Source organism: Cervus canadensis, chromosome 2 (genome assembly GCF_019320065.1).
Source record: "Cervus canadensis isolate Bull #8, Minnesota chromosome 2, ASM1932006v1, whole genome shotgun sequence".
Lineage (NCBI taxonomy): Eukaryota > Metazoa > Chordata > Mammalia > Artiodactyla > Cervidae > Cervus > Cervus canadensis.
In genome coordinates this window covers 71177704-71200570 of record NC_057387.1, presented here as the reverse complement: position 1 = coordinate 71200570, position 22867 = coordinate 71177704, and the positions used below count along the sequence as shown (strand labels likewise).

Genomic DNA, 22867 nt, shown 5'->3' with positions numbered 1-22867 from the left:
ACTCTGCATATAAGTTAAATAAGCAGGGTGACACTATACAGCCTTGATGTACTCCTTTCCCTATTTGGAACCAGTCTGTTGTTCAATGTCCAGTTCTAACTGTCTCTTCCTGACCTGCATACAGATTTCTCAAGAAGCAGGTCAGGTGGTCTGGTATTCCCATCTCTTTCAGAATTTTCCACAGTTTGTTGTGGTCCACACAGTCAAAGGCTCTAGGCATAGTCAATAAAGCAGAAATAGATGTTTTTCTGGAACTCTCTTGCTTTTTCGATAATCCAGTGGATTTTGGCAATTTGATTTCTGGTTCCTCTGCCTTTTCTAAAACCAGCTTGAACATCTGGAAGTTCATAGTTCACATACCACTGAAGCCTGGCTTGGAAAATTTTGAGCATTACTTTGCTTGCATGTGAGATGAGTACAATTATGTGGTAGTCTGAGCATTCTTTGGCATTGCCTTTCTTTGGGATTGGAATGAAAACTTAACTTTTCCAGTCCCATGGCCACTGCTGAGTTTTCGAAATTTGCTGGCATTTTCACAGCATCATCTTTTAGGGTTTGAAATAGCTCAACTGAAATTCCATCACTTCCACTATCTTTGTTCATAGTGATGCTTCCTAAGGCCCACTTGACTTTGCATTCCAGGATGTCTGGCTCTAGGTGAGTGAGCGTACCATCATGATTATCTGGGTTGTGAAGATGTTTTTTGTATAGTTCTTCTGTGTATTCTTGCCACCTCTTCTTAATATTTTCTGCTTCTGTTAGGTCCATACCACTTCTGTCCTTTAATGAGCCCATCTTTGTTTGAAATGTTCCTGATAGACAGAGTGCCTGGTAGACAGTTTCTGTCTTGAATCTACTTGTCACTTCTACTGTATAATAATAAGGAATTTGACTTAGGTCATACCTGAATGGTCTAGTGGTTTGCCCTACTTTCTTCAGTTTATGTCTGAATTTTGCAGTAAGGAGCTCATAATCTGAGCCACAGTCAGCTGCTGGTCTTGTTTTTGCTGACTATAGAGCTTCTCCATCATTGGCTGCAAAGATTAAAATCAATCTGATTTCAGTATTGACCATCTGGTGATGTCCATGTGTAGAGTCATTTCTTGTGTTGTTGCAAAAGGGTTTTTGCTATGACCAGTGCATTTTCTTGGCAAAAGTGTTAGCATTTGCCCTGCTTCATTTTTTACTCCAAGGCCAAACTTGCCTGTTACTCTGGGTATCTTTTGACTTCCTACTTTTGCATTCCAGTTCCCTATGATGAAAAGGACATCTTTTTTGGGTGTTAGTTCTAGAAGGTCTTGTAGGTCTTCATAGAACCATTCAACATCATTTCTTCAGCATTACTGCTTGGGGCATAGATTTGGATTACCGTGATATTGAATGGTTTGCCTTGGAAACAAAGAGATCATTCTGTTGCTTTTGAAATTGCATCCGAGTATCTCATTTTGGACCCTTTAGTTGACTATGATGGCTACTCCATTTCTTCTAAGGGATTCTTTCCCACAATAGTAGATATAATGGTCATCTGAGTTAAATTTACCCATTCCAGTCCATTTTAGTTCCCTGATTCCTAAAATGTCGATGTTCACTCTTGCCGTCTCCTATTTGACCACTTCCAATTTGCCTAGATTCATGGACCTAACATTGAAAGAGCAAACTCACTTTAATCCACCCAAGGGTTAAGTCCACCCAACCCATTTAAAAGATCAATTTTTAAAAGAAATTATTTGCTTATGGAATTATTTGTAGAATAATTACAATAAATGTTGTTAGTGTTTTTGTTTTGTTTTGTTTTACTTAAAAAGGAAATGAATCATTTGTGGTTATTTTTCTTCAAATTTTGATCTACAGAAGTAGGAAAAGTAAAGCTTGTTTCATATGTATTTTTCAGGCTTCAGTAAAATTGATCTTTTAGAATTTATGAAAGAAAAATCCACTATGTTTACATAGTTATAAGAAGAATCTTAAGTAAAGATTATGTTTTATTCATGTAATTTTACTTACATTTCTTTTTTAATATCCCTAGATTAACAGAACATTTCATTTTGAAAAGATATAGGAGAAAATGAAAAGTGTCTCATATTTGCCAGTTATTTCTCAACACAGGGATTGAACCCAGGTCTCCCGCATTGTGGGCAGATGCTTTACCCTCTAAGCCACCAGGGAAGCCCTTTCTGAGATCTAGCCTCAAAGATTAAATCCCTAATTTGTTCCAGGGAGTGAGGTAGACCTAGTTAAGTAAGATGGGATGTTAAGAAATTCGCCTAATTTGTTTTGTTTTGTTGTCCTTTGAGGAGAGCAGAGCTTGTAACAGAAAAGTTTTCTTGAACTTTAAGCAAGTCACTTTTTTCACTTTTCATGCAGAAAACCAACTTTCAGAACTCCTTGCAATAAAGTTTTATATGTAATAAAGTTCATGCATTGGGAAAGAATTTAGCCTAAACTAAGAGCTTTTATTGGACGTGAATTTGAGCAAACTCTGGGAGACAATGGAGGACAGAGGAGCCTGATGTGCTATAGTGCATGGGGTCACAAAGAGTAGGATATGACATAGCAACTGAACAAAAGTGCTTTTATTGCCTTTTAATGTGATCTTCACAATAATGTTGCAAAGAAGATATTACCATTAACCAGCATGTAAATTAAAGATGGATAAGCCATTTCTTTTCCCTGTTAATTTGAGACGTATTCAAACTAATTGAGACCCAAATCTTAAAGACTTCATTTTCCATGTTTTTTACCATGCACCTAGCATGGTAAAACCTAGCACCACTACATTGCCCCCCAACCAGACACACAAAACTACAACAAAAAAGTTTGAAATCTTAGACCATTTATTGCAAAGCAGTGTTATATAGTATCTTTTATAATACCATAATACAGATTACTGATTACATTTATGGACTGTGTAGTCACAGGACATGAAATAAAATCCTGCATTGGCCATGAAGAAGCTGCATGACTTTGAACAAGTCTCTCGAAATTCAGCAATAGTTTTCTCATTATTAAATTGAGGATTATATTAGTACTACCTTTATGCTGTTTTGCAAATTAAAGGAGATAAAAGTTTAAAATACTTAATCTAGCTCTCTCTTTTATCATTATTATGCTATGCCCATTCTCTACACTGGAAAACTTCTCAACCCCAATATATAATTAATGTACACTTTGCAAAGCTGAATTTGAGTTAAGATGTTAAAAGACTATTTAACAAATATCAAGAGAAATTTTCCCTTTTTTTCCTTTCCTTCTTTCTTTACTTGCTTCTTTCTTTCTATCCCTTTATTTTTTTCTTTTCTTTTTTTATTTTTATATTTGTTTTTAGTACCTATCACCGTTTTTTTGCATGGTATACTAAGTTCTATTAAATAACAATTTATGTAAAAAAAAAAAAAAAACAGTAACACTTTGGAATCTAACTGTAGATTTCCAGTCAGACAGTGACAGCTTTAACCCTACACTATGGGAAGAACAGAGACAACAACGCATGACTGTTGCCTTTGAATTTGAAGAAAAAAAGGAAGATGACGAAAATGCTGGGAAAGTTAAGGTGAACCTTTTAATTTTTGTTTCCTCTTTCTTCTCATTATTTTAGTTTGTTCATTGTTATTATTCAGATAGACTTTGGGACTCACTGACTGACCTCTGCTAGAAGGTCAGATACATCTTCAAGTCTCATGGCGGTACTTTTTCTTATAGCAGGATGTGATTTTGGAAGCACTGCGGTGCTTCAGAATGAGGCAACATCCTGACTGAGCAAATTTCACAAACCACCCCATCTTACAGAATAGCAACATGAGAGATTCAAGCTGAGAGAAAGCAAAAAAAACAAAAAAACAAAAAAAACTAACAAAAAGTCTGGGTAATGGGCTTCACCTAATACCTTACTACTACATCTTTGAAACACTGAAATGCTTTTTTTTAACCACTGAGCAAAGCAGGGCATCATTCAGACTGTATGACGTCAAACTCCACATATATGAAAGAGCCAGTGGATTGATATATTACATTGCCTTAAAATTTTGGAAGGATTCTACATCTCTGGAATGTTTGAGAAGACGTTATGAATTTTCTTAAGTGTGAGAACAAGTTTTTCATTTAAACTTAGGTGAGTGCCTAATAGCAGGTGGTATCCCTTAAGGAAAATTGCTTAAAAATTTTCACCATAAAACATATTTTTAAAAATCCTTTATTGGCACTAATCTAAGTAACAAGGTCAGAATTTTTAAATCTATATTTTTCCATTATATAAATTTGAAAATGTCATAATTTATATGGATTATATTAACATCAGGTCTTCATCTTATCATCATGGCAACATCTTGAATCTCTCATCATTTTTATATTATTTTTGCACTTTTTCCATCATGGGTACTAACAGCTCTCACCCTTGGTGACTAATTACCTAACTAATTGTATATGCATCCTATTAATAGATCTGGATTGTGAGACATGTTCTTCTCTGTCTCCTCCTTCCCACATTTTCTAAACCTTTGTCTTGAACCAGCACACCCTAGAATCTTCCTGTAATTGACAAAGCCTACCTGTATCATTGTGAAGAACTCAAAATAGATTCCCAAATCAAAATAACAATTGTGTTAAAGATTTGGGCTTAAAAAAAATGTTTCTGAATGGTTGATTAGTGCTGTCTAATAACCAAAGAGACATTTTTAACTAAAACAAGAAAAAAGACCTTTACAACATTTTAGTTCTTCTTGTAAGGATTTTATATGTTAAATCCGGAACCAATGGATGATGCATTCTATCCTGGACCTCTGATTCATTCTTTTACTTCATTGAATGTCAAAAACTACATAATTCTTCCTTAAAAAAAGAAAAAAAAACCTAATTCAAAGGCTCTAAGAAGAAAAGAGTACACTTAATATACTTTGGTATATGTGTCAATGAAAACATAAAATATAGTAAATGCAAACAGACATTTAGAAGCCCTGTTTGTGTGTTATGTGATCAGGTTTGATTATAATGAGAGTAGGCTCATTATACTTTAGAGTACATTTTCTCTATGTTTATTTATATTTGATTTATTTTATATATTGGGGAAATAATACATGTTTCCAAAATCTCAGACTACTTGGTTTTGACTAATTTGAGTATTTCCAATGCCATTGGTTATTGGACAAATTAGAATACAAGCAAACGTCTAAATAAATCATTATGGAAGCATGATGAATGGAATATGCTGAAATCTTACATGAAATTATACTTTTCTGGCTCATTACATATACATTAAATTTAGCACCATTTTCATTTTACCTTTAATTTACATAAAATTTTAAAAGGAACTGCTGACCTGTGGCATTAACTTCTGAATGGACTAGAGTATAATGCCCTACTTACCGTGTGTTTAATGTAGTATGAATGCTGCATTGTGTGAAGAAATTGAGACCCTTTGGTTTTGTGTGACACTGGTACTGTTTTATCACACAGAGTTAAAACGAATTTTCTGATGGTTGTTTTAAATGCATTACCCAGAATGAAAAAAAAAAAAATCAAGAATAGAAAAATGATAAAGTGAAAGTTTTGCTACAGTGCTCCTCTTTCTCCCAGAAAATGGAGATTCCTTCTCCCACAGGATCACTCCTGCCAAGCCCCCTGGGAAAGGGGCCAGCGTGGGATTACTCTCCAACCTGCCAGACTGTCTGGCGATTGCTGCACACCGTGGGCCAGGTGTGATCAGCAGATCCAAGAAATGCCCGTCCCCCAGAATGACCCCCAGCTGGCATGGGGTTGTATAAGTGGCCTCCAGCAGGAAAGGAGCCTGTGTTCTCCATTGCCAGTAGCAGCACAATCCACCACTCTTCCCTCTCTAAGTGGCAGACAGGTAGGCCTAGGTGTCTGGGGTAGGAGAATCCCCTATGTAGAAGCAACCTTGGAACCGTGGTTTATGGGGTATGTTCTGCATGTGTGGGGTAAGAAATGTTGATCATCTAGAAACCTTTCAATTGCCAGTGGTTGACCCCAGTTTAACCTTTGTGCATTGACATTGGCAATGGGGAGGGAAGAACTGAGTCGGAGGGGGAGGGAACATCAATATGAGATGCCTACTGGTGGGATAGCTGGCATGGTTTTTGAGCTGGGTACTTCATTTTTATGTTTTTATTTTTAAGGTTTTTCTCTTAAAGTGTGGGAATACCAATAGTTGGGCAGAATGTTGATGACACTACTGATGCAATCTAAATTGTCTCCAGACATACACACATTTTTCTGTAATATCAGTTCTAGGAGAGACTGAATAACTAAAGCTAGATTCTTAAAACAGCATGAGATTGCATTTGAAATTTGCTGAGAGTGGATTTTGAGCACAAAGATGGACATCTATTGAAAAGCATCAATTTCCCTTTAATTTGAAGGCACAGATAATGAAAATTCCTGTAAGAGAAGATTGGCCTGGGTACTCTGGCAAAAGGACTTACTTATCTCAGTTGGTGGGGTGTTTAAGAGTTTAATGAAAAAGAAAATCTTAATGGGATGTAGAAGAGCACTATTTTTTATAAACTTTATCATCCACATACAGTGGACTAGATTCTTATTCTGTGGCTTATATTCTTTCTACAATATAAGGCAAGCTGAGAATCCTAACTGAAACTGCTATAGGTTTCCTTACTATAAAATGTTCCAATTAATTCCTAGAATAAGATATTTAACAACTAACAACCAAAGCATTAACTATTATTTCTCTTACTGGAATTTACAATCAAATCAAATTATATTTTAATCATTATATAAGAAAAGCATACTTCTATGTGAATTTGTGATATCATTTCTAAATCCCTTAGCTGTTAACATTAATTCTTCATTGCCAAATCTTTGGGAGTCTCCAACATCTTGCAGCTACTATTTGCATTTACTGCACTTTTTTTAAGGTCTAAGATATATATAATGTTGTGAAACACTTCTATTTTTCAAAATTAAGATAAAATAACATTTCAGTAAAAATCTTGCATTTTAATAAAATGTATATGTAAAATGAGCAAATACTTTATGGTGAGTGACAAACACAATATTTTACTAAGAACATAACTGACAAATTTTTACCATCTATTATATATGTCCCATATTAGAATAAGGGAATACTTATAGCTTATATATTTAGAAATATAAAGAAACTGCTTTTGTATTTGAGCTTTACTGAACTATAAATATAATTGTATTTATGATCATGTTTATTCATTTCAGAAGCACATCACACATGAGTTGGAAAATAGAGAGGCAAAACAATCTGTAAAAGGGTATAAAATATGCTTTTAGAGAGGTTATCAACATAACAGAATTATAAAATATTGTTTTCATTTTTAATATATTAACTTCATGTTTTAAACATTGATGTTATCTTATTTAACTCAATAAAATTCACATTTTAGATTTACACTATTTCTTCCACAAGATTGTACAATATGTGCTGCACCTATACCAGAGAGTAGCTCTGAACCAGGTAGCACTTGTGAAGCATAAGCTTTGGAGTCAAAAACCTGAGCTTGAATCTGGGCATCGATACCTAAAGCTGTATGACTTTCAACTTACACCATCTGAACCCCTGTTTTCCTTCCGTAAAATGGGAGCAGATACTACAGTGGGTTATGAAATGTAATCTATTATAGCTTTTAATTAATGTTAATTATGACTATTATTCATATTTAAATCTATTTGGTAAATGATAAGTTTTTTATTATTTATATAAAAATAATAACTAATAATAATTATTTATCCTTATAAAACACTTTGCATAGTGCCTGGCAGATGGCAGATTTGAATAAATGATATTGGTGCATACAACCTGGAAAAGATCCAGTTATAGATATTACAGTTAGACATATATATAATAGATCTAAATTGCTCAAAGACTTCAGATTTTAAAAATACCTAAGTAGAATCTGATATTAGAAATAGTATCTAATCTCTGCATAGAAACTGTATATTTTCAAAGAACTTTCGCATTTATCTTATTTGAGTTCTGAATTAACCCTAAATATTATCATTCCATCTACTTATTTTACACAAATAGAAACTGGTCAGATTTGTGGCTTACAGCTAGTTGGAGGTAAAATTTAGGTCTTCCAGTCAATTCTGCTGGTAGACTAACAAATGGGAAGCAAGGAACTTATTGTATAGGTGGAACAATTCCAGATTTCATGATTTTCCACAATTTGGAGAGGAGCCTCTTTAAGGAAAAGAATATAAAAAAGCCACGTAAATGCATAAGTAGGGCCCCTTATAAGGCTTTGAAAGAGCCCATGAAGGTGATATACCCTAAAACTTAAGCTTCTTTAGCTTCATGGCAAATCAACTCTATTTCCACATTAAATATTTTTACAGAGATAAAGTACCCACATATATTCAGTGATGTGACCAAAATATAACATTAACTTGCTTATAAAATAACCAGAAAGTTTCAGCACCATGGCCATAAGAAAACAGTCATCTAATGGTGTCTGCAGAGACACAGCATCTTCAAAAATTAGATTACATTATTCAATGAAGTATTTAATTCAATTAAGAAAGAACATGTCCCATCCCATTTTTTGCCTTTGATTCAATTTAGAAATGTAATTTTACATTGAAGATATTTTAAGATGTGTAGAATTTTAATTTAATGCCCTATTGGAAAATTACTTTTCATTCATATTCCACCACTTATTAAAAATTAAAAGGTGTTCTCAATTGGTATACTAGGCATACCATTTTACAATTTACATTTTCTAAATGTAGTTTTTTGACTTTTAGTCCTCTGACATCAAGTACTTTTAAACAAGTTCAATAATATAATTTAAAACTGATTGAATTTGTGATTAATATTTCTAATACCAATTTAAACAGCAGATCCAAGAATGCATGCATCCCAATGGACTTTGGCTAGCATGGCTATCATTCTTTTTGTGTTTATTTAAGAATGCATTATAAAGTACCCTGAGATATACTTATATTACACTCTAACAACGTCTACTTTTTTTGGTAAAGTCTAACTTTTTTCATGGGTTATATTTTTGTAGATTTACTTCTATATATTATTAACTTCATCCTTGTTTCAGCATATTAAGGATTAAATCACATTTCAATGATATTTACACTAACAAAATTATCTGGTTTTTCATGAGCTTTCCAAAAATTAATTGGAAATATAATTTAATTTTAGTACTGAAGCGAAAAATCATTTAATGAAGTCTAATCCCAGTATTTGATATGGACAGTGAGCCACAGGAAAATATACTAGAATAACAAAGTTGGTGGATTTGCTAAACTGCAGATGAGCAAAAGTGTTTGAATTCATATTTATAACCCTCAGATCTATACCACTATCATAGTTTCTTACGTTCCATGTGTTACATAGATATGGGGCTGTGTGTGCCCCACCCTTTTTCTCTTTTAATTTCTCATTCCCTCTCTTCTTCCTCTTTCAGCTTCTCTTCCACCTCTGGTCACTTCTAAACCACCCTCACACGTATTTTTAATAACACATACTCACCACAGTCACATAAATTATTCCATTTTGTAAAGTTGGTTCTTGCCCACTTCTAAACCTCCCTCACACACATTTTCCACAACACATACTCACCACAGTCACATAAATCATTCCATTTTGTAAAGTTGATTCTACTCAGATGCAAAAAGACTTGGCTATTAGAATAAACCAAGCCAAGTAAATATGCCCCTATTTTTCCTCCGACTCCATTTTAATCAGCCTGGATACTTTATATCTATGCCATTTTAAATACATTTTAAGCACTCTGATGGTAGAATATTCTATATGGAATGTCTCATATTTTCTCTCTCTAAATTAAATGTGAAGAATAATAATTAATATACATATATTCCTTAAAGTGAGATTCATATGCCAAAAATGAATTCAAGAATGGAAATAAATCTCTCAATAAAAAGCAGCCAAAATTTACATATTTACCTAGAATATCTTAGACAGAGTTCTCAATTTTTTTTCCCTCTTTATTGTAAGATGTAACCTATAATGCATGTTACTTTATTAGGGTAAAAACTAACTTAAAAACCTCTCTAAAGGTGTTTAAGTTATTAACAAGAATTAATTACCCTATCTTTTGATGTAACATGCTGATCAACATAGAGCTGGTGTATATTTGATGATATTAATAGATACTGTCAACTCCCCATTTTTTCCAAGAAATGATAACTCTACTTGTAAATCTTTTAGAGTCTCATTGCATGACCTGCATTGATATTTCAAAGATATTTCTAATGTCAAAATAGTTATTTATAAATAATTAAGATAGTGCAGAGAATAGCCTCTAAAGTATAAATACAGCTGATAGTAACTTGATTAAATTTTTCAGAGATTCAGAAATTTTTCAAGTGTTTGACCTACTGCTATTTCAACCATTTATAGAGTAGGTCTAAACATAGGATAAAATCCAAAAATTGTTTTTAATCTAGAAGGGTGACCAGGGGTGGGGAGAAGTCCTAGGAGGCAGAATGTGTAAAGACTGTGTTCTACTCTACAACACAGTTTTTCAGCCAGCTCAACACTCACTATATTGCATCTGGTTATACTACTGCACATAAAATGGACTAGTTTTGTGAACATGCTTGCTGAAGGTATTTTTATGTTAAATTTCTTTTTATAAACTTCTAGGTTGAAATAAACCTAAAACGATATCCAACTCCTTATCCAGAGGATTTAAAGAATATGGTAAAATCTGTTCAAAATCTGGTGGGTAAACCAAGCCATGGAGTGCGTGTTGAGAATGCAAATCCAACTGCTAACACGGAGCAAACTGTGAAAGAAAAATATGAACACAAGTGGCCCGTAGCCCCAAAGGAGATTACAGTGGAGGTATTTCAAGGTTATTGGTAATTGCCAGTGTGGTTTGGATTTTTTGAAATTACTAAATGACATTTTTTTTAACTGAGCAGATCTTCATTAAGTGCATTTTTTCCTAATATATAAATAAATCTGTCTACTCTTTTTAACTCTGAGGGTTGCATTTAATAAATGACACCTTCATGGCCTTAAACCATTAATAAAGCTTCGACAGTCCCAATACACAGAAGGAATAGTTTGCTCACCTGGCTAGTCCTGGTCAGTAAGTTAAATCATTTTTACAATATTCCTTTGACTATCCCTGACTTTTATTGTATGAGTCATTATAAAAGTATGAATGAAGCTTTAATTATTATTCTGCAGATCTTTGTAAAATTCTTGATCAGATTTAGGGCCTTTTTAAAAATATTTTTGTGTTTGGGTTTCACCCTTTATAGAAAACACTACTATAAGCAGCAAAAAAGGGGCAATGACTTTGAAATTTAGCTTTATGGAATCTAACATGAAGCTTAATTCCTATATTTTAGAATGAGTTAGATACTCATCCGTATCAGTTTGTGTGGTCTGAAAAGAATTCAACTACATTTATGCCACCTCTGTACTATCTCATCTACTCTTCAATTAATTTTATTATCATCTTTTTATCTTCATTAGAAACATAACTGATAAGAGTATATCTAGAAATTCCTATACCTGCTGCTTAAATATCTAGGTTGACAAAACTCTTTTACAAATCTGCGTTTCAAAGCATCAGTTTGTTGTGCTGATTGAACACCAACTGTATATTTAGCACTGTGCTAAATACTGTGAGAGAAAGAAAAGAAATATAAAATGTATTAATGGTCCCCAAATAATTTAGAGACTAACCAGGTAAATTTAAGGCAGATGACGCAACCAGAGTGTGATGGAGAGTATAGTACTCGAAGAAACTGGAGACGTACACAATCATTGCCAGTCACTTTAAAAGTTACACGAAGTGTTTAAAGTTGAATTCCATGTTCAAGATTGGGTGACTCTTTTAAAGGCAAAAAGAGAGGAAGGCATTCTAGACAAAGAGAAAAAAAAAAAAAATAAGCAAAAATAAGCATGGTGTGCACATCTGCCAGTTAAAGTATTGATACAAACCTGCCCCAGAAAAGAGGCATATATATAGCTGGATATCTAAGAAAGAAAACTTAAGTAAATATTCATTTTCACCACTTCTTTGTTTTGCTATAAAAGCCATATTAATGTACTTTTTCACTTCTAAAATATTACAGATATTTTATAACAAAGCAACAGACTTTTATCTCTAAGATACTGCAATAATATAAAAAGGAAGAAAATCAACAGTTAGTGGGTACACATTAATAACATATACACTTTATATTTAGCTCTCCTGTAAAGTAATGATAATCCATAAGCTGAATAACTACAGCAAAATACATAGAGCCTAAAATTGCTTTATACCTGGATGGGAGAGGTGAGGCAAGGAAAAAGTAGCTTTGATCATGAATTTAATAATAACCTGATAATAGAGAAAAAATCTTAAAATTGTCCCACAAGGTCTTCAAACTTAACAAATCCAAAAAAAAAAAAAATTTAATGTTTTCACTTCAGACGTACTTCTCCTTCTGTATAATTGTTCTTAATCTCAGCTGGTACCATTATCTACCAGTTCACTCAAGCTAGACAATTGGGAGGTATTTTGATTTCTTTTTCCTTCTTTCTCCCTTCTCTATGCCCCTTCCAAACAATCACCAACACCTATATGTTTTCATGAGTGTGTCTCCTAACACTCCTCAGGTCTTGAACGCTGTCCTGCATTTCTGTAAAAACTGTCAATTTCTTGGCTTACTTTGTCCCAAGCTCCCTCATTGCCTTGCTTATGACCTTTACAAAACACAAGTCTAATCCTGCCCTCCTTAAAAAACACTACAGTGACTTGGTATTGGCTATCTGTACTTCCTAATTAGCTATAGTAGACAAGCTAAATAAGACTGAAGCTCAGCTTTCAACTTCACATTTATTTCTGTGATTTGCCCTGCTCTTTCTTAGTTTTCTTATTCTACAAGCCTTTTCCTCTTGAAATTTCACTGATAATATCAACATTTTTCCTGAAATCAAGATTCTAGATCTTTCCTCAATTTTTAGGCATCCTAGAATGAGAAGATGTTGCTTTCTGTAATATCCTGCCTTTTCAAATTACCGCACCGAAATTAAGGGGCCACACTCCAGTATTCTTGTTTGGAGAATTCTATGGACAGAGGAGCCTGGTTGGGTTATAGTCCAGACACGACTGAGCAACGAAGCACCCACGCCCTCTTTCTATTCTACTTTCAGATATAATAAATACAAATAACCAAGTGTCTGGCTGGTCAGTGTATATTATGCATTTTTATTTTATGTTTTGCCTATATATGCAATTTTTGAATCATCATTATTTAGATCATACTGCCAAGAATGTGGAAGAGGATATCACACATTACATGATATATTTATCCATGTTGTTAAATATGGAAAACCACAAAAAAAGCAAATAGAGGTAGGCAGAATCAGAAAACAGAAGGAAAAAGCAAGGTAAAAGCAATAGAGAAAGAAAAGGAGAGATATATCAATATAATTATTGATCATTTTCTATTTGCAACCCTATGCCAGTAGTTTTAACCTAAGTCTAAACTGAGCCTATGACCAAGAAAGCCATAAGAACAAAGAGGTCAGAGAGACATGAAGGTTCTCCTCTGCCCTGATTTCCTTTTATACATGCCTTGCGAAGATTGCATTTGTTTTCCCCCTAGCATCTTAGTCCGTTGGGACTGCTAAACAGAATACCATAAACTGGGTGACTTAGAAACAGTTTTTGAGGAGCCAGCTTTTATTTATATATAAAAATCAAAGCCTAAGAGACTTAAAATTTCAAAGGTTCAAAAGTATCAGTGGTTAGTAAACTGTCATAGCCAAGAAATACCTAACAGTTCTATTTATTATTGTTAGGTCTGAATACCTTAGTAGATATTTATGCCCCATTTAGTGGCTATTTGGGAAACAGTACACAAAACCAACTCAATAGACATGAGTTTGAGCAAACTCTGAGAGATAGTGAAAGACAGGCAAGCCGGGCATGTTGCAAAGAGTCAGACATGACTTAGTGACTGAAAAACAACACACATAAACTGAAAGAAAAAATCATAGTTTTATTTCACTCTTAAATAACCAAAACTACTTACTAATGAAATGTCTGTACCTTTTAGACACCACCTACTATCTCAAATCTTGGAATTATATTGGATACCACAATTCTAAATTCTGTTTCACATTGATTTTTGGGTGGCACTTGATTTTTTGATCACAGCAAGCAACAAATACCCAATTCACAAAGGCTATTAATCAAAAGAAGTGTGCAATCGAATTTTGAAGTTGAGAGCTACCTAGGGTAGCAGACATAAAGAGAAAAATTGTGCATAAATTTATATCACTACTTACTCGTGAGAATAGACAAGCCATTTTTACACCTAGAAAAATGAAAATTTAGTATTTTTGCATTTCTTAATGTTCTCCTGCTACCTGGTTAATTGGGAATAATAAATTGAATTCAGTTCAGTTCCGTTGTTCAGTCGTTTCTCTTTGCAACCCCATGGACAGGCTTCCTGGTCCATCACCAACTACCAGAGTTTATTCAACCTCATGTCCATCGAGTCAGTGATGCTATCCAGCCATCTCATCCCCTGTCGTCCCCTTCTCCTCCTGCCTTCAATCATTGCCAGCATCAGGGTCTTTTCCAATGAGTCAGCTCTTCGTATCAGGTAGCCGAAGTATTCGAGTTTCAGCTTCAACATCAGTCTTTCCAGTGAATCTTCAGGACTGATTTCCATTAGGATGGACTTGTTGGATCTCCTTGCAGTCCAAGGGACTCTCAAGAGTCTTCTCCAACACCACAGTTCAAAAGCATCTTTTCTTTGGCGCTCAGCTTTCTTTATGGTCCAACTCTCACATCCATGCATGACTACTGGAAAAACCATAGCCTTGACTAGATGGACCTTTGTTGGCAAAGTAATGTCTCTGCTTTTTAATATGCTGTCTAGGTTGGTCATAGCTTTTCTTCCAAGGAGTAAGCATCTTTTAATTTCATGGTTGCGGTCACCCTCTGTAGTGATTTTGGAGCCCCCCCAAAATAAAATCTCTCACTATTCCCATTTTTTTCCCATCTATTTGCCATGAACTGCTGGGACTGGACACCATGATCTTAGTTTTCTGAATGTTGAGTTTTAAGCCAACTTTTTCACTCTCCTCTTTCACTTTCATCAAGAGGCTTTTTAGTTCTTCTTCACTTTCTGCCATAAGGGGGGTGTCATCTGCATGTCTGAGGTTATTGATATTTCTCCCAGCAATCTTGATTCCAGCTTGTGCTTCACCCAGCCCAGCGTTTCTCATGCTGTACTCTGCATATAAGTTGAATAAGTAGGGTGACAATATGCAGCCCTGACATGCTGCTTTCCCAATTTGGAACCAGTTTGTTGTTCCACGTCCAGTTCTAACTGTTGCTTCTTGACCTGCATATATTTCTCAGGAGGCAGGTCAGGTGGTCTGGTATTCCCCTGTCTTCAAGAATTTTCCACAGTTTGTTGTGATCCACACAGTCAAAGGCTTTGGCATAGTCAATAAAGCAGAAATAGATGTTTTTCTGGAACTCTCTTACTTTTTGAATGATCCAATGGATGTTGGCAATTTGACCTCTGGTCCCTCTGCCTTTTCTAAATCCAGCTTGAACATCGGGAAGTTCATGGTTCATTTACTGTTGAATCCTGGCTAGGGGGATTCTGAGCTTTACTTTGCTAGCATGTGAGATGAATGCAATTGTGTGGTAGTTTGAACATTCTTTGGCATTGCCTTTCTTTTGGATTGGAATGAAAACTGACCTTTTCCAGTCCTGTGCCCACTGCTGAGTTTTTCAAATTTGCTACAGAAGTTTAAAATCCATTGGTTTTTTAAATATGAGTATTTGTCATAAAGTTATATTATTATACCAGTGTTGTTCATTACACTCAGTGAATGGATTTAGAGTGAAGATTTAGCAGGCTAGACTGATCATGAGAAAACCAGAAATCTTAGGAAGAAGGCATGACAGAACTAAAGAAACAGATGATCACTGGGGAAACAGTAGGCATTGAGAGAGAGATGGGTGGTTAAAATAGGCCCAGTTGTGCATTAACTTTGTTAATAATCCAAAAAAAATCTAGTTTGTCAGTGTATACTTCCTGCTTAGAACTCTAAAAGAGTTAACCCCTTAGAACTCTTACATGGTTCTATCTTATATATTATGTATTATATCTTATATATTACTTATCATAATTCAATCCTGTTTATGAGTTATATCTAACTCCGTAACTAGACTGTAAATTCCCGCAGGGCATGGGTGACATTTTGTCTTTCTTTGGAAACTCTGCAGTTCTTCGCACAGTGCAAGACATATAAATAGCTTTCAAAAAATGTTTGAGGGATAAATGGGCTCATTTAAATTAGAAAAACAAAACATTTTAGTGCTTACCTCAGAGATACATATGATTCACTTCTCCTAGCGTGCCACAGTGAACTAGATTCTAGAGTCCCATTATATCTGAGCCAAATAAAGATATTGCCTTCTTGGTTAACCAGTATTTAAATGTTTACTTTCCTTGTCCTATATTATTATATCTCTCAGGATTCTTTTGTTCATCCAGCTAATGAAATGAGGATTGGGGAACTTCACCCTTCATTAGCTGAGACCCCTCTGTACCCACCCAAACTTGTTCTGCTAGGGAAGGACAAAAAAGGTAACATTGTGAACCTGATGTGGAAAATATGCCACAAATGCATGTGCATGACGAATCACCAGTTGTAAATTATGATACACCATCGTCTATAGAAATATTTTATAAATATGTATTTCTAACATTCATTGGTATGCTATTTTTCATACTTGCTTTTCTGTTTATACTTGTCAATGTTCGTAGCATTATAATATTTTTCCCTTTACATTTCAGAATCAACTGATGAGTCTGAAGTTGACAAAACTCACTGTCTGAATAACAGTGTTTCCTCAGGCACTTACTCAGACTACTCACCTTCCCAGGCTTCCTCAGGATCCTCTAACACCCGGGTTAAAGTGGGGTCCTTGCAGACAACAGCTAAAGATGCAGTACATAATTCTTTGTGGGGTAACAGGTGTGTTTAGAATTCCCTCTTTTCTGTCCCCAAATGCTTATTTTCAGCAACTTTTTAAAAAATGGAATCTTCCTAATTTGAGAATTGTGTTCAGCACATGAGTGGCATAGAAGACCTAAGGGGCAGGTAAGCAAATGTAGTCCTACTGGGAATTTCCAAGAGCGGATGAATCCATTTTGTGAAGCAAAACCATTGTTTATGGGAGAGATGGTAAGAGATTAACAGACTGAGAGGACAGAACCAAAAATAATTAATCAAAAGTTGTGTTTGCATCATTACATAATTGTGACACATTTGGGCGTTCACCATCCAAAATGGTGTTATAAACTAAAGTAAAATGCATGGCAAGCACTAAGTGCCAAGTACAAAGTGAATACTCAATAAATTTTTCATCAGCCTCTTCATCATCATCATTTTATCACCACATGGGAAAGTTAGAATGTAAGTAAAAGTATTTAATCTTTCCAAAATGCCTTCTACTCTATACTACTTTCATTTTTACAGATATATGATCAAAAGCCATAAATAAAAAAGGGCAATAAAGTGACTCAGAGAAGTAGCATTTGCCCAGTTCTGATTCCTTTGTTTTATAGCTTGTTGCTATATTTCACACTAGAAATAGAAAATAAAAATTGTCATATGAGATAGATAATCAATGACTTCCACACAGATTTTACTGATAATATCAATACCATTTGCAATATGTTCTTTGGTAATTAATGAATGGCTCTTTCTACTCATTCATGTCCATGATAAAAATTTAACTCTTTCAGTTTATAAATTTATTGTTTGTCATACAAGCTGAGACTGATTTATGTACTTTTGGAAAATGCCTTCTAAATGCACTTTTTTTTTTCAATTAGTGAAAGCACTTAAAAGGCTATATAATAAAAGATATATAATTTGATATGATTAGTATGCAAATGGTTTAAAATAAACTTAGAAAAATGGGCATCATCTAGAGATACTGTGGTCACTGGAATAAACATACCAGTGACCAAAACTCATAATTTAATCAAGGGATTTAATGTCTTCCAATACCTGCCCCTCAAATATATTATTTGAAGACAATTTGAATTTATTCAATATACCAAAAATTGATAAGAAAGGTACCCTCAACCAATAGTTTAGAAATGTACTGAATCAGAAATTCCAGAGATGGAGGCCAAGAATCAGGTAGTTCTAATTATCAGACAGGTTTCAGGACCATTACTGAAAACCTCTGTATTTCTTCATTCACTCATTTATTCATTCATTCCTCCATCTGACAAATATGTACTTAGTACCTACCATGTGCCAAGCACTATGTTACGCACGAAGAGAAAAAAACCTCTGCCCTCATGAGTTTACATCCTGCAGGGGACACAAGGCAATGTGCAATAAATGTAATAGGTAAGTAAACTATATGTACTGGAAGGTGGTAACTGAGAAGAAATAAAAGTTAGATCAGGGTAAAGGGGTGAATTTTTTTGAACATGAAATAATACTGCTATTCTTAATCATAAGTGAAGTGTGGCTGAATGATCAGTTGAACAAAGGATGCTGGTATTCTTGCCAGCTTGTTCTCTTTCTGGCAAAGACCCAGCTCTTCCTCATTTTCATGTTTCTTCTTCCCATTGTGTTCACAGGATTGCACAATCTTTCCCACAGCCTCTTGATGCAAAGCCATTACTCAGCCAGCGGGAGGCTGTCCCCCCAGGGAACCTACCACAGCGTCCTGACCGGCTGCCAATGAGTGACGCATTCACAGACAACTGGACGGATGGCTCCCATTATGATAACACGGGGTTCGTTGCCGAGGAGACCACAGGCGAGAATGCCAACAATAATCCCCTCCTGAGTTCGAAAGCTAGAAGCACATCTTCTCATGGACGCAGGCCTTTGATTAGGCAGGATAGGATTGTTGGTGTTCCCCTGGAACTTGAGCAGTCTACACACAGACACACACCAGAAACAGAAGTGCCTCCTTCCAATCCTTGGCAGAATTGGACCAGAACCCCTAGTCCTTTTGAAGACAGGACTGCTTTCCCTTCCAAATTAGAGACAACCCCTACCACCAGCCCATTGCCTGAAAGGAAAGAACATATAAAGGAATCTACTGAAATACCTAGTCCTTTTTCTCCAGGAGTACCATGGGAGTATCACGATTCTAATCCCAACAGGAGTCTCAGTAATGTCTTTTCTCAAATCCACTGCCGCCCAGACTCTTCTAAAGGTGTTATTTCGATTAGCAAAAGCACAGAGAGACTTTCCCCACTAATGAAAGATATCAAGTCCAATAAATTCAAAAAGTCACAGAGTATCGATGAGATTGACATTGGTACATATAAGGTTTATAACATACCATTAGAAAACTATGCTACTGGGAGTGATCACTTAGGAAGTCATGAACGACCTGACAAAATGTTGGGATCAGAGCATGGTATGTCCAGTATGTCTCGAAGCCAGTCAGTCCCAATGCTGGATGATGAGATGCTCACCTACGGAAGCAGTAAAGGGCCTCAACAACAGAAAGCGTCCATGACCAAAAAAGTCTATCAGTTTGACCAAAGCTTCAATCCCCAAGGAGCGGTGGAAGTTAAAGCGGAAAAGAGGATACCGCCCCCTTTTCAACACAATTCTGAGTACGTGCAACAACCCGGGAAAAACATCGCCAAGGATTTGGTTAGTCCTCGAGCTTACCGAGGATACCCACCAGTGGAGCAAATATTTTCATTTTCTCAGCCATCTGTTAATGAAGATGCTGTGGTCAACGCCCAGTTTGCAAGTCAAGGCGCCAGGGCAGGCTTCTTGAGAAGAGCTGACTCCCTGGCGAGCTCTACAGAAATGGCCATGTTTAGAAGGGTCAGTGAACCTCATGAGCTAACTCCAAGTGATAGGTATGGCCGACCTCCGTATAGGGGTGGTCTGGATCGCCAAAGCAGCGTTTCAGTGACTGAGTCCCAGTTCCTGAAACGGAATGGCAGGTATGAAGATGAACACCCTTCATATCAAGAAGTGAAAGCTCAGGCGGGAAGTTTTCCAGTTAAAAACCTTACCCAAAGGAGGCCATTGTCTGCAAGAAGCTACAGTACAGAGAGTTACGGTGCCTCCCAAACCAGGCCAGTCTCAGCTAGGCCGACTATGGCAGCTCTTTTGGAAAAAATACCATCTGACTATAACTTGGGTAACTATGGTGACAAGCCATCAGATAACAGTGATATAAAGACGAGGCCCACTCCTGTCAAGGGAGAGGAGAGCTGTGGTAAAATGCCTGCAGACTGGAGACAACAGCTGCTTAGACATATAGAAGCTAGAAGGTTAGACAGGGTATGTTTGGCATTTCTCTGTAAGAATATCCCTCCTGCCTTTAGTTTTACTTTATTGGCATTTCTTAGCACATGTAGTGAAGCATGAACTACATGAATGAATAGATGATGAGCATTTTATTTATCTTTATATGTGGGGAAATTGATCATAAGAGTTTTTCGTGGATACTATTTAATGCTCTTCGAGAGTTCATAACTTGTAGGTCAATTATTTATCAAAACTATCCTAAAAGTGGTTAGTGAGAAAGAATTCAACTCTATTATATGGGATGGTGCTTCAATTGCTTTCTAGCCATGAAGGCAAAATGCCTCTCCTAGGACATGAAACTGTTCTCTAGCGACCTAGAGAAAATTATTTTTATTGAATCTATAAAAAGTGAATATTCTGCTCCTTTCTGCACAGACTCACATATACTGAAGTCAGACCTAATTTGTTTATAGAATCTGCATATAGTTACTGCTATGGGACTCCTAAAGTTGTTACTTCTAATGAGCAATAATCTTCCCAGCTAGAAACAGAAAAATAAAATAAGCAGAGATTGAATGCCCTCCCACACATTACTTTGTTTAATGAAAATCCTGCCATTTAGAATGTTGGTTTTCATATAGAAAGAAATGTTTAAATTCTAATCATACTACAGACAACAAAAATATGATGTCTTTATGAAGACTATAAACATACAAATTAGTGTGTGTATATTGCAGCAAAAAAGAGGAAAATAATCCCAATTCAGTTAAAATTGAATCACAATAAATCATAGAATGCATAGTAATTGAAGAGAGTAAAAAAAATTTCTATAAGGCCTGAATTGTATTTTTGTTGCTGTTTATGTCTCTCTAAGAGAAATCTGGTATTTCATTTTCTAGAACTATGATCAATTGACCATCACCACTGAGTGTACTTTATAGCTTTGGTGTAGAGGGCTCTGTGTACTCGGCATTGACCTTAGAATCTTAAAACTTAGTTTGTGAAAATAGGGTTTTTTGTTCTGATTTTCTAGGTTTCAGTGCTCAGTGTATATTGGGGATCTTGGTAATAATATACCATTAGAATGTTTCACTCAATAGTTTTAGTTAAAACTATTAAAAGCTTAGGTCATTGCATTTATTATATATTTTCTTAATGGTGAATTTTATGTTTTCAGGTGTACTCTTTTAAAATAATTATATTGTTTGTAGGTCGTGTCTACATGACAAGGAAAACAATTATTAATAGGAAAAGAGTGAACTAATAAATGTGGGTGTGGGTGTTAGTTTCTCAATGTGGAAACTGGTTCTGCCTTGCAAAATATTTCATCAGAATGTCTGTTTCAAATAGGTGTGCTCAGTCCCATTGAAGGGAGCCTCATCAAAGCCTCATGACTGGGTGTCAGTGTGAGACACCTGGTCGGTTGTCACCATGCCTTACTTCAAGTTTTATCCTCCATGTAGACAGATAACTTGAAGGGCGAAAATATCTGGGGCCAGATAAAACAATACAGTTTGGGAACTCTGGCCTTGTGTAGACACGACCATACATAACAGGGTGAGATGAATTAGCCGAGAAAGGTTATCAGAAGCTTTTTGGAGCATATATACAATGACTAGTAAATTGAGGCAACAAAGGAGTGAATGAAAACAGATAATGAAAAAAAACAAAAGACAAAATTTTAAGTATTTGGTACTATCATTTATTTACTAGTTTCCCAGATAAATGTTTCATTTCCCTTGATCAGAGCTGCTGAAAAGTAGGCGTCTCCCCTAGTTGGAGCAAGAATTCAGAGGGAGGAAAATAGGACTGGAGGAGGGGTATTTAGATCAGCAGAATTCTAGAGACCCTGCCTATCCCAGATGCAGATAACTAAAAGTGAATTTGTATGTATTTTCCCTTGTTGTGACAACGCCTCCCTTTTTAATTAGTCTTCACATATCCCCTGTCTGTTTATAATTTCCTCAGTTTGTCTTTCATTTTTCAGAGCAATTTCAGTGTATGTTCAATAGCTTCTCATTTAATTCAAAGGAAGTAAATTAGTTTAGAGTACTGCTTCAAGCCATCAGATCCTGAAAGCTCTTACTCCTTTCTCTGAGTAACTTCTTCCCTCTCTCAATCAAGTTGCTGAGTTATTCAGGTTGTATCTTACTTAAAACTTACATACAACATAAATTCAGGGTACTGGAGCACAGACTTATTATGTAAAAATAGTTCTGTATCGTGGTATTTAACATTCTGCCCAAAGTGAGATTGCACAGCTTGCTTCCTTCCCAGTAAAATTTATTTGAGTGATTTGAACTCTGGGAATCAAACAGTTACACTGAAAACTACAAGATCTTTGTCCATTCCTTATAAAAGAGAACCGCCTAGAATCCTAGACATTGGATAAGCTTAACAGCTCTACCTAATGTTGGTTAAAGACCTTGCTTGGTGTTGACCTTGGAGAGGCAGCTCTGAGTACTGCCATAGATTAAAGGTGCTCGTTTTCTCCTTTGGTTTGACTCAAGGCTCATGCTTCCACTACAGAACCCCACTTGACTGAGAGATAGTAAAACATGAACCCATATGTCTAAGACTGCTACTCTCCCATAGCTGCTGAAA

General features: G+C 35.5%; 1 protein-coding gene across 2 annotated transcripts in view; it reads left to right on the top strand.

Moving 5' to 3' along the window:
• LRRC7 (leucine rich repeat containing 7) overlaps positions 1-22867 on the top strand; it is a 577609-nt gene that overhangs the window by 464078 nt on the left and 90664 nt on the right. The window contains exons 16-21 of one of the 2 annotated variants that reach the window (XM_043460997.1): positions 3426-3550; positions 5594-5842; positions 10619-10819; positions 16485-16596; positions 16807-16987; positions 18616-20296. In XM_043460997.1, coding sequence (XP_043316932.1) covers positions 3426-3550; positions 5594-5842; positions 10619-10819; positions 16485-16596; positions 16807-16987; positions 18616-20296 — 2549 coding nt within the window. The remainder of the gene's footprint in view (positions 1-3425; positions 3551-5593; positions 5843-10618; positions 10820-16484; positions 16597-16806; positions 16988-18615; positions 20297-22867) is intronic. The other variant, XM_043460998.1, reaches the window with a different exon arrangement.